This window comes from Orcinus orca, chromosome 2 (assembly GCF_937001465.1).
Source record: "Orcinus orca chromosome 2, mOrcOrc1.1, whole genome shotgun sequence".
In the NCBI taxonomy this organism is placed as follows: Eukaryota; Metazoa; Chordata; class Mammalia; order Artiodactyla; family Delphinidae; genus Orcinus; species Orcinus orca.
The window spans coordinates 115,452,138-115,465,173 of NC_064560.1; the positions used below are offsets into that span (position 1 = coordinate 115,452,138).

General features: G+C 38.6%; 1 protein-coding gene across 4 annotated transcripts in view; it reads left to right on the forward strand.

Annotated features, from left to right (window-relative positions):
- The window catches only part of TTBK2 (tau tubulin kinase 2), a 145,141-nt gene extending 132,308 nt beyond the window's left edge, over window positions 1–12,833 (forward strand). For all 4 annotated transcript variants that reach the window (XM_033435663.2, XM_004273940.3, XM_033435665.2 and 1 more), the window contains 2 exons: window positions 2,310–3,583; window positions 5,916–12,833. In XM_033435663.2, coding sequence (XP_033291554.1) covers window positions 2,310–3,583; window positions 5,916–6,378 — 1,737 coding nt within the window. In that variant the 3' untranslated portion in view covers window positions 6,379–12,833. The remainder of the gene's footprint in view (window positions 1–2,309; window positions 3,584–5,915) is intronic.
- Window positions 12,834–13,036: the final 203 nt, after the last annotated feature.

A 13,036-nucleotide genomic window follows, 5' to 3' on the forward strand; every position in this document is an offset into this window, starting at 1 on the left:
GCTATATAAATATTACAGTAATTTATGCAGTTTCTCATAATTGCTCAGAATCTTTTCAAGAAAATTAATTCTTCAGTGGTTCATATTTCTTTTCTATATACAAGATTATCATCTCTTTTTTCATTCCATACATACACAGACATTTATATCCTGAATCCAGATGAGTTAGGCTCAGAAGTGCATTGATTCTCTAGCTTCAATCTCAGAAGACCAGTGGAGTGTTATTTTTGTCAATAATGCTGATTTCATTTTGGCTGATGTACTTGGAATTACATATAATAATGAAATGACTGTTGGTTTATTTTGAATGTAAATATAGTCATCTCCCTAGTTATTTGGTATTTAATATAATTTCATAACTGCTTTTCTTATCACCATCACTCTCAGGTCTTAAAAAGTAAATTTTGAAGAGTAAATAACTATAAATTTTAAGTTTCAATACCATTTTTACAAATACTAGAAAATTGCCATCTGCCTATATTTAGTATAATGAAAGAGAGGTACAGGTATGAGGTGACTTCCTGAAGGGTGACAGCACCAGTAGAACTTACTGCCTTTTCCCCAAGGTCATTGTAGTTCTGGGCTTATTGTGAGAATTCATGTCTGAACCTAGCCTGTCTTGGATTAACAGAGCCTCAGTACACTGATTCCATTCAGGAGCTATTCCAGGACATTAGTTAGGTGTTTTCTCCCTGGGCTGGGCTTAGGGTAAGCTTTGCGTGTTCTTAAACCTAATTGTTCTCCTGACACACAGAGAAACAGATCTAAACAACTTATCTGACTCTAGAACCAAATGGGTTTCTTGGTGTCATTGGACTAGAGATGGGGTCTAAGTGAAATCTCCCATGACAGCTCCAAATTCATTTGGCTTCGAATTCAGACCAATTTCCATAGTTTTATTAGAGCTTAATGGGCTTCATTAAATGATTTTCGAGTTATTTAATTTCTCAAAAAGGCTTTTTTCCTTACCAGTTTATGTGGTTGACATTTTCTGCCTCCTTACATGTCACTTAACAAATGAGAAGATGTAGGTGTCTTTAATGTATTTTTTTAATTTAATTTTATTTGTTTTTCACTGCGTTGGGTCTTTGTTGCTGCGCACAGGCTTTCTCTAGTTGCGGCGAGTGGCAGCTACTCTTCGTTGTGGTGTGCGGGCTTCTCATTTCAGTGGCTTCTCTTGTTGCAGAGCATGGGCCCTAGAGCATGCAGGCTTCAGTAGTTGTGGTGTGCGGGCTCAGTAGTTGTGGCACATTGGTCTTAGTTGTTCCGTGGCATGTGGGATCTACCCGGACCAGGGATCGAACCCGTGTTCCCTGCATTGGCAGGCAGATTCTTAACCACTGTGCCACCAGGGAAGTCCTGTAGGTGTCTTAAAGAAAGGACATTCTTATTAAACATTGAATCTTATTCACATAGAATTGAAATGACCTCTGTGAAAGGATGGTAGAATTTCATTTATAATAGGCTGGACCTTAAAAAATTAAAGAAGATATAAAACATTAGTAAACATCTTTGTGTTTGCTTATAGGAAAATATTAATAACATTGATTTACAGAATTTATGGGAAACAACAAATGCATGTAAATTTGGAGTTTTTCAACTTAGAATAATTTACCGATAATTTTTCCCTAAGATTCTGTATCTGGATTCTGGCAGGAAATAACTGGCACACTCACAGGGACTTGGAGAAAATCTAATGAAGGGAACTTTTTACAGACGTGTGGGTAGGGTTTAAGAGAGCCAACAGGAACAGAAATAGAGGGAGCTATTCCTATTCTGAGTCCTGAAAGAGAAGGAAGAGGGGCAGTTAGCAGAACCTGGTAAGAGTCATATCTATAGGAGAGGGGGCCATGTGACAGAAGCTGTGGCCAGGAGTGGTAGAATGTACCGCCAAAGCTGCAGTCCCTCGGGAGGAAGCAGAGAGAAGTAATACCCAGATCTTTTTCGCCTCCAACTCCCTGATTCTCTGTTGGTGCTGCCCATTGCGCAAACACAACCAGAAATCAGAAGGCAAGGGAGCCTGGATAGTGCAGTCAGTAGAAATCAGTCTTCCAGAGTACAGAGCAAGCTAAAGAAAAGGCAGGGATGAACCCAGAGGGGGACTGTTCTGTACAGTTTCTGAGTAGGGGAGCTTGAGTATCATGCATTTTTATTCAGAATTGTTCATTTTAAGTATGAGTTGGGCAAAGCTGGTTGGGATCTGCGTTCCTCTTATAAATTAGAATTTGAGGTGTTAACTCTCAACTCATACATCTTCATTTTATAATTCCACATTATTGCATTTAACTTTTTTTCTCTTCTCTCTCCAGATTACAATTCCTAGACGTTCTGTGGCATCTACACAGTCGACTTCAGGTAGCTTTCATTATGGTCAGCTGCCAGAAAAGAAAGACCTTCATCCCATGGAGCCCACTGTGGAACTTTACTCTCCAAGGGAGAGCTTCTCTGGCTTGGTTGTGACAGAGCGCGAACCTCCTAGTGGAGGAAACAGAACAGACTTTGGGCTTCAGATAGATCATATTGGTCATGACATGTTACCCAGCATTAGAGAGTGTGACAGCTCCCAAGACCTGGGACCAAAAGACCTTCCAGACCATAACAGACTGGCTGTGAGAGAATTTGAGGGTCTCCCTAGGGAAACGGAAGAGAAAAGCATGCTTGTGGGGTCAGATAATGAAGATGAGAAGTTGAGTAAAGGGCAGCCTTATATTGAGATCTCCCCTCTCCCAGGAGACTTGGTGACAGTGGAAAGGGATCACTCAGCTACTACTGAACCTCTTGATGTGACAAAGACACAGACTTTTAGTGTGGTGCCAAATCAAGACAAAACTCACGAGATAGTGAAGCTTTTGGCAGTTGGAACTTCAGCGATATCTCCACGAGTTATTGACCAACATGTTGAAGGACAGATAGGCCAGGTGGCAGCAATGCAAAAAGGTAAGATATCTAAGGAGGATGACATCAAGAGTGAAGACTTGCTGAGTCATCAAGGAGACCTCTCTACTTTTTTGCACCAAGAGGGTAAGAGAGAGAAAATTGCCCCTAGAAATGGAGAACTATTTCATTCTGTTTCAGAGAGTGAACATTGTCCTTCATCTCGGAAGGATGTGGTTAGGTCATCCTTTGTAACTAGACACAGCCGAATTCCTGTTTTAGCACAAGAGATAGATTCAACTTTTGAATCATCCTGTCCAGTCTCTGCAAAAGAGAAGCTCCTCCAAAAGAAAGCTTATCAGCCAGATCTAGTCAAGCTTCTGGTGGAAAAAAGGCAACTCAAGTCTTTCCTTGGGGACCTCTCAAGTGCCTCTGATAAATTGCTAGAGGAGAGATTATCCACTATTCCTGCTCCTTTTTCTGAGGAGGAAGTCTTCACTCCCTTTTCAAGGCTGGCTGTAGACTCACACCTGAGCAGGTCAGCCGAAGACAGCTTTCTGACACCCATCATCTCCCAGTCCAGAAAGAGCAAAATTCCAAGGCCAGTTTCATGGATCAACACAGATCAAATCAACAGCTCAACTTCATCTCAGTTCTTGCCTCGGCCACCACCAGGAAAGCCACCCATGAGGCCTGGAGTAGAAGCCAGGTAATGCTGTGTGCTCTTCTCCCTATGTTAAGTGTGTAGCATTATTTCTGTGTCTGCTTGATTATGTCATTGGTTTCATTTTTTTGTTGCCTGCTTCTGATCATCTACTTCCTTCCCTGCCTTTCCCAAGCCTTATAGCATAGTGTAGTTGAAAGGGTCAGTTTGATCCAGGTTAATTCTTAGCTCTCGCACTTTCTAGCAGTGTGAACCTCAATTTTCTTATCTATAATATGGGTAAAACATTTGCCTCATGGTTTTGGGAAGAGGAAATCAGGTAGAATATGTCTAGAGCTTTGTTTAGTGCTTTTTAGCATGCAACAAAGGTTATGTCTCTTTCCCAGTCCATTTTAACTAGATACTCGGTAATTTTCTAGTTTTGTCCAGTCAGAATCCCGTTATAACAGATGTCATTATGACGTCAAATTCTGGGGAAAGATACTGTGTCTGTAATATGATGAATGGACCCTAGTAACAGTTCAATTTATCTGATTATAATGAATTAGACAAAAAAATCCTTTAGGGAGTTTCCCTACATCTGATGATATACAGGACCATACATAATAAAGATATTGCCTTAATATTTACTGTGTGGTATGCTTGTTTATTGAAATATTCTTATGTGTAGTTGACCATGGAGTGATTATATTTTGAAGAGAGGAAAATATTGGGAAGTAATGAACCAATTAAGAGTGCTTTCCTTGGAGCCATTACTCACTTTTCAGAGTAGAATGGTCTAAACCCTTGGAGAAGAAGCAAAAGGATAGTCTTTTAACAAAAACAAAGTGGACATCAAAATAAATTTACCTGAAAATTATAGCTTGTTCTAGATAATAGGCCTCCACCTGTTATAAGGATTTCTGAAGTATATTAAAGTGAGGTTCTATCTGCATCATTACCCAGCAGAACTTGCTACCCTTACCTAAAGTTAAGTTTAGTTTTGACTTGCCCTAGGGTTTCTTTCAGGTTCAAAGGTAACTAAACACTGGATTTGAAATGACCATGGAACTAGACTTCAACGGGAAAAATGGTGATGAGTAAACAGCAGTCATTTAGCTGAGACATTTTAAAAAGATGATTCCATGGACAATATTCACCCGTCCCCCCTTTTGCTTGGCATCTGTGCTTAATAGAGATAGTATATCTGTGGCTTGAGCTGCTTTGGACTGCAACAAACAAATCTTAATTACTATTTACTATTTACAACTTTACATGTCCCCTCAAAGTAGAACTTGGTAACTTGATAACAAAGCCAGATGTGTGGCATTGTGCCAGATATTACAGAGCTGACCAGCCTGAAACTCATCTGGGAATTCAGTGGGAGCTCAACTTTCCCACATAGGTCCTGGCACAGAGGAATTATCTTATTCCATTCTTCAATTTTTACAATAAGATCCATGAAGTTAGGCTTAACCAAAATGAGTTTTATGTCATTTGTCAGTATAAGTAGATGGTGGGGAAGGAAGAAGAGAGAAAATTCAGAGAAAAAATCAGTAAATTGTTGCTGATCCATGATGGTGATGGTGGCTGTATATGTCCCCTGCATCCTGCAGGTGCCAGTACAACTTGGAAGTTCTTCTCCCATTTCCTTCCGTAAGGAGTGGCATGTCAGCAGTTTGAGGTTTAAATTCTTAAACTGAATGGATTTTAGGCCAAGACAGAAAGATATGTAGGGCAGAGGAGACATTGCTATTTATGTGAATGCTTTCTAGATGGCTTGGTTGCCAGTAAGAGAGGCATTCGGCTCTCCTGAATCTCAGGGTATCGTCAGGGGCAGAAACTGAGGCCCAGAGAAACCAGTGACTACTCTTTTCTTTTGGAAATTATTAAATGAGGTTGAAATATATTTTTATCTGTAGTTCCTGCTGTTGGTGAGTACTGTTGAAGACTTACATTGTGGAGTTTAATGTTTGCCTAAGTATATATAGAATTCCTGTCCTAAAAGCCTTAAACAAAATTGTTTACTCTCCCTCATGTGCTAACATGCTAGAGACATTTCATTAAGTTAATTCTAAAATGGGAAGAGCAAACATGCTATAGGAGGAAGGGGCTTAACAACATGTAAGTGCTTCTGGATGGCAGACATCCAATTAAGTACTTTACTGCACTTGACTGCTCAGTAACCCTGTGAGATAGATAATATTCCCCTTCAAAGCTGGAAGAGGTTAAATAATTTGTCCAGGGTTATACAGCTGGTATATGAAAGAGTAACTCCGCATCCTCTGTTTCCTGATTTTGACTCACATCATACATATTATGATTTGGGACATTGTGACTTTCTAGGCACACTTAAAGTGAATTAAAATGAAAGTAATTATTCTCTGTTTTCTTTCAGGCTCCGCAGATATAGAGTCCTAGGGAGTAGCAGTTCCGACTCAGACCTTTTCTCCCGCCTGGCCCAAATTCTTCAAAATGGATCTCAGAAACCCCGGAGCACTACTCAGTGCAAGAGTCCAGGATCCCCTCACAACCCAAAGACACCACCCAAGAGTCCAGTTGTCCCTCGCAGGAGTCCCAGTGCCTCTCCTCGAAGCTCTTCCTTGCCTCGCACATCCAGTTCCTCACCATCTAGGGCTGGACGGCCCCATCATGACCAGAGGAGTTCACCCCCGCATCTGGGGAGAAGCAAGTCACCTCCCAGCCACTCAGGATCTTCCTCGTCCAGGAGGTCCTGCCAACAGGAGCACTGCAAACCCAGTAAGAATGGCCTGAAAGGATCCAGCAGCCTCCACCACCACTCGGCCAGCACTAAAGCCCCCCCAGGGAAGAGTAAGTCAGCCAGTAAACTCAGCAGATAGGAGCTGGGCTGCATCTCTGTGAAAGGTGTGAGATCTTCCTCCTAAATCTGATACATGTGTGTCCCTGTACTGTCTATTTAAAAAAATCAGTGTTGATCTTGTCTTGCAAAAGAAAGTAACATGATAAAATATTTATAAGAAGATATATGATAAGAAATTACCTAAGATAGGCAGCAAGCAGATCAGGAATCAATGTCGTTGCATAGGAAGGGGCAAGCCAGCAAAATCCAAGGGGGTGAAACTGGCTAAATGAACTCTCATTTCTTATCTGCCTTCAAAACAAAAATGTTGAAGGTAGGGGGTGGATTGGAATTTTAAGGGGTTTAGCCTACTTTTTTTTAAGGCTCTACTAAAAGATTATATAGCAAAAGTGAAACTTCTTACTTTAATATTTGCTTTCCAAACTTCCCAACCTCGGAGAGTCAGAATTGCTCCGATATTAGAATATGTAAGAAGTGTGTTGCTGGGGAGCCAGTGCTCGTATACATTTGGCTTGTGTGTTTATCTGGTGTATTGAGAGTTCACACCTTTACTTTGCCTCATTCCTAGTACCCTCCCTGGATTTCACATTTTTTAAAGTTAGTGTTTGTCACCTGATCCAGTCTCTCTTATTTTGACAATACATTCTAACGTGCTTTTGGCAGCACGTGCTGAGAATTTCAAATCCAATTACTTTTCTAAATCCCCTAATATTTCTCTTTGGAGCAACAGTTACTTAACTCAGTATATTTTTATTGTGAAAAATAACTGATGAAACTTAGGTAAAGGAAGGAAAAGTCTAAATAAAACTACTTTGTAGGCTTCAGTGCTTTAGGGAGAGGGACAGAGTGTGGAGTAATACCCTTCAAGATAGAAGAACCCTCTTTCCCCTGTTAGTTTCCTCCTTGTGGAAGGAAAACTGACCAGAGTAGACCTTGCTTCCTTAAATCTTCTAGGTACCAACTATCTCTACTATCAACCTCCAAGACAATACCAGGGAAGTACATTGCTGTGGAATGTGACGTTATGCTTTTAGAGCTTTAGAAAGAAAAATAGGAAGAAATTAGGTATGTTGAGGCTTAAAATTCTCAAACTTTGTATTTTATACATTTAGCCAATAAGGAATGAGTATCTGAGAAAATAAATTTAGGCTCAATATTTATCTTTTAAGATTTTATTACCTGCTTCACCTGTGCTTTAGTTTGACTATTTGGGCTTCTTGACCTGATTTCCATGTAATCTTAATTTATAAAGCTGTAAGGAGGATCATATTTGTTCTGATCTCACTCTTCTGCTAAGAGGAATCAGTAAAAGTTAAATTATACTAGATTTTTTAAATGAGTTCTTTTATACTCACAGTTTTTGTGTTGTAAAGACCTTATTAAGGTCAGGTAAATTGGTCTGCTTGCTGTTGAAATTTGCCTTCTAGCAAACATCTGTGCTTTGTCTTTGACCTTGTGTTTGCTGCCAAACCTAATACGGTTGAATTGGAAAACAGAAAAAAAGAAAGATATTTCCTCACCAAGTGAACATATTCTAATGCTGCATCAAAGCTGCCCTGAAGCTGCACTGAACTTATCTTGTTCTCTTTATCTGTGTTGAGCTTTTTGGAAAAAAAAACAAAAACTCAAAACACTATTGAGGCATATACGGTCTCCCATAAGAAATATAGCATAGTGTGGAATCTTAATTTCTCTCCGGTTTCAAGACTACAGAGGAATGCAATAGATAAGACATATTTGCTGTTTAACTAAAGCGACTGTAATATTGGAAGACCAATCCTTCTGTATTATATTGTATAATAGTTGCTATAACACTACTTGCATGTCTTCATGGTAAATTATATAAATATTTATAAATATATAGAGAAACATATGCTTATATAAACTCATTCTTTCTCATTCTCCATTTGTAATTTCAAGATCACAGATGGTAAAATTACTTTTTATTGTGTGCCTCGTGTACACTTGGGCCTTGTCTATCTTCATTTTCTGAAAATACGTTCTTGGCATGTCACACAACATTCTTTTTGCCTTCCTTGTGAATAATGCAAAGGTTGGCAGTCTTTAACAAGCCAAGATAGGTTATTTAATTTTCATTTTTAAAAGATTTTAATAGGGGAAAAAATTACTAGGACTCGCTTGTAATACTGGTTCAAAGATTTGTCATGTTAATTACATAATTCTGTCCTTATGGTTAGAGTGGATAAACTGGGATGATAATCATGGGTCTGACATAAATTGATTTAAAAAAAAATCTCTTACAAATTACCATTCTGCTTTCCTCTTTTCACCTCACTTGGGGAGGTGGGCGGTGGGAAGTAATCTACAATTAAGAAATTATCTTTTTCCTGTTTTATTAGCTAAATTGTGCTAAAAGTAGCCAGCTTTAAATCCTGAGCCCTCTAATCAGAAATGTGCTCATGGTAACTACTTGAAAAGCTGATGAGGCTGTAAACTGTAGTATGTGTGCTATTTTATTTCTTATTGGCATTTCTCTGCTAGAAGTCAAAACTGAGAGTGATGGCAACATGGCAACTGAATGTTTCCTCTCTTTTTTGGTTCCTTCCATTTTTCTCCCAGCTTTTCCACTGTGTTGCCCGCCTTTTCTAAATGGCACTGACAAACTCAAGATCCAGAGAGAAACAGCCTTGTTGTGTAAGAATATTTTATTTTTCATGTAGAGAAAAGAGTTAACCAAAGATATTTCTGCTCTGATACTTTCAAAAGAAGACATTAATTATATCTCATGTATTAATAGATACACTTCAGAGGACTATCTTGTATAGAGATTTACTCTACGGTTTTTAAAAGCAGTTTGTTTTTTTAGATTTTTAGATGTCTTGGGCTAAAAAGAGATGTTGGCAGCCCTGAGCAAAGCACTTTTGGCACAAGGATTTTTGTTTTTGTTTTATTTTAGAGTCTGATACAGAAAATGAGTTGGGTTTTGTTGTTGTTAGTTCTTTTTTATTTATTTTTAACTTTTTTAGTGATGGCATATTTCAGATTTCAGTGACAAACATACATCATCCAACTGATTTTAAACCAGTTTGGTTATTCTACCTAAGGTGAGGGACATGGCCGTCAATTAAAGTCAAGCCAAACTATATTAAGAGTAGTATGGGGCAGAAGTTAAAATTATCTTTTGAAAACCAGGTGCCTCCTAGTTTCTCCTTTCACAACAAAATGGCTAGTTACCTAGTCACACTTGCCCTTACCCTCCCTTGTCTAGTCTTTGGAGTTACTTGGGTGGAGCGGAAGATGGAATTGGCAACAGTTCAGTCCCTTTAGGTAGCATTATTCCTAAATTATGCTGCCAAATCTCCAGGGTGTAGATTGTTTGAAATGTTAAAATTCCACATAGCAGTCTTTTGCACAGCTTAAAGGCATTTAACTTTAATGTGTAGTGAACAAAGAATGAAAATTGGGTCATATCAAATTTAACTTTAAAGCACAGATTATAAACATTTTCGAATGTTAAGTCTTAAGTAGGCACTCTTATTCTCAACTTGGTGTGCAAGCTAGCCTTGCTGACAGTGGCATAGTTACTGTTTTTCAAGTTGCATGTTGTGGAGTGAATGCTTTTTTGTTTTTGGGGGGTTTTCCTGAGTTAACAAGTTAATCAAGTCCTAAATTAGTGGCAAAATGGTAATTGAGACCCACTGTTGTCATTATCTACTCTATATTGATTGCTTTAAATACTTAACAAATCTCAGCTGCTCACTAATCCAGCGGACTAGGGTGCAGTATCTGTTTCGCTCTTAGCCACTATGGGAATTTGAAGTTCTTCTGTAATCATCAGAGATTCCTTCCAGGCCACAGATTTTCATGTGAATGTTTGTATGGTTATATTCAATTGACAAGGAAAAGTGTTGGTGCATGTTTTATAAACCCAGACACAGACAGTTAAAACGATAACTAGTTTTTCTATATCCAGTAGCTTTGAATTAAAATCATTATGCTTGTTCCCTGAAGAGCAGAGGATTCTTTGTTCTAGGAACTACATTCTTAATCTAACATTAGGAATTGGTGATAGGAGAAACAGGATCCAGAATTCAGAATTTAGTGTCTTAGGGCAAAAAATGCATCTTACCCTGGCTATTTGAAAATACATTTATTTGTAGATAAGTCTAGATTTAGTCTTGAAAATCAAAATTTTCACATTTTAAAACTTTTCATTCCTTGATATCTATCAAAACGTGGCATATGTTAGGGAACCATTTCTTCTGTCATGTTCATGTGTTTTGGAGTTAAGTTATTTGCGTTCATTGTTTTAAAATCTGCCCATTTCTGTTTATACGTATTTACCACAGATTTGTTGGGACTTTGCCTAAAGGGAGAGATATTTCAGCACCTGTATCACTGAGGAGATAGAACGGTTGGTGACAACTGTATAGTTTTGAGTTTGGTTCTGTAGACAGTTTATTTGCAGAATATTTATCTGTGTTCTAATATAAAAAGTATTATGGCATGGATTAAGGCATGTAACCACTATGGTAGTCTTCACATGTCAATATTTACCCAAGTTCAGAAATCACAGGTGCATATTTAGACCTTAACTTAGAGAAGGGAACCAGAGGCAGTTCCAGTCCTCAGACCATATGGAAAGATGTAGTACATTGAAAACCCCAGGTGGTTGTTAGGACATCCCACTTCCCTGTCCTCATCCAATAGAACTCTGGTATATACTTCAAGGATGTGGGAGTAGTGTGGAAACATATCATTGGATATTCTCAAGAGTTTGGCTGTCCCTCTGGAAATATGAGAAATTTAAGCCAGTTAGACTCAGGAGCCTGCAGAATCTGTTGCCAACATTGCTAGGGAGAACTGCAGGAGATAAATGGGGAATTCCTATAGTTCTTAGGTAACTCCAGGACATGGGACAAGGATCTCCCTATTCATTTTAAGGAGAATTGGATGCTGCACATCTTAAATCCCTGGCTGGACATGAAGTGATGATATTAAAGTCTTGACCCATCAGTACATTTTCTAATTCAGTTGTGAATACCTGCTCCAACTTTTAAAACATAAGCTTGATGTTTACTCCCCTTAAGCAAGTTTGGAAAACTGCTTGATGTGATACACAATCTCAAGACACTGAATAGCCAAGCCGAAACCTTTACTCAGTAATGATTTGAATATTTCCTTAGATTTTGCTGGATCCTTGGTCTTAAGGAGACATGTAAAGGATGTGAAGCCTTTTTCTTCATTGCCCTGTGGAACTTTAACAAGATCTGCCTCTTTAATTGAAGTGACAGATACGGGCACAGTATGTATCACTGATGATACTGACATATCTCTCAGATACCCTGGGCCAGGGGTTCTGGGTTCCTTGACCTAGAGAATAGGATTCAGTGAGGCAGACCTTTGAGCCCACGTGACTATAGAATTTGCTGATGATATAATTTTACACACTAACGAAAGGAAATTTTATCTGTCTTTTCAGTAGTTTAATATTGTCTCATATTGTGTACATAAGTGTTCACTCACCCCGTTAAAAACACTAGGTAGACCAAATTTTTATATAGACTACCATTGCCATATGTTGCTTTTTTTCCCTCTTAAAATATAGTTTAAATCCTTAAAAATTCATGCACGGCACTTCACCATACCTGGGGTCTGTCTGGGTGTTCTCTCATCCACAAGGGATAAACAAACCTACCAGAGCTTGAATGTGATTTATTTTAGGGATCAAACCAGGGAAGGGGAAGCCCTTGGGATTTTTTTCTTTTTAAACTATTCACCAGTTAGGTAAGTTAGTTCACTAAGGTAAAAAGCGTTCAGAGATACAAAGATAGGAAGCTAAAGGAAATGTAACACTGTGCCACTTGGGGCTCTGAAATTGGATTGGATGAACTGAGTAAAGAAAATAACAGATGACCCAGGCTTGAGCTCCCTCATTTCTCATGCACAGTTCGTGGTCCCCCCCCTTCTGACTCCTTTCCTAAAATAACCAAGTGCTGAATTTCACTGGGCCATTTACATACAAGTTCACAGCTTTTAGGAAAAAAGAGGGAGTTGGGAAACACCTAGCTTTGAATTAGATATAATTCTTGAAAGTTCTGAACTATTGGCAGCTCTTAAATCAGATGGAATCACAAACCAGAAGAATTCTCTCTTGTCGAGCAAGACCAGTAAGTTAGAGTAATTTAACAATTTCATAGTTTTCTCCCTTTCTTCTCCTCTTCATGAAATCAGAGTGATGAGAATTGCTCTTTGAAATACCTTCAAAGGTATTGTATCCATTTCCCTTCCAAGCAGCCCTCTTTATGCATTTTTGCTCAGGCAACCAAGGACATAGAGTATTGGCAGAAACATGGAGTGCTTTTGTATAGGCCATCTGTACATAAAAGTGTAATTATTTATTTAATTTTCCCATTTGTATCATATTAAAGCTTTGTACAGTGTTTTAAGTTCTGTTTTAAAATTATTTTGTATTTTATTTTTATAATCTAGTAATAAAATATTCATTCCGCATGCAAACTCTAGTTCCATTTGTGTGGTGGTTTGGATTTCAAAGGTGGGAAATATTATTTTTCTGATAAAGTTATTGAATGCACCAGAGGTTACAAGATCAACAGGGAGTAGAAAGTGTTCTATAAATGCAGTACCGCATCCAGAAGTGACCTAGAAAAAGAAGCACTGGACTGAATAGAAACTAGGTGTTCACAATCCCTGCA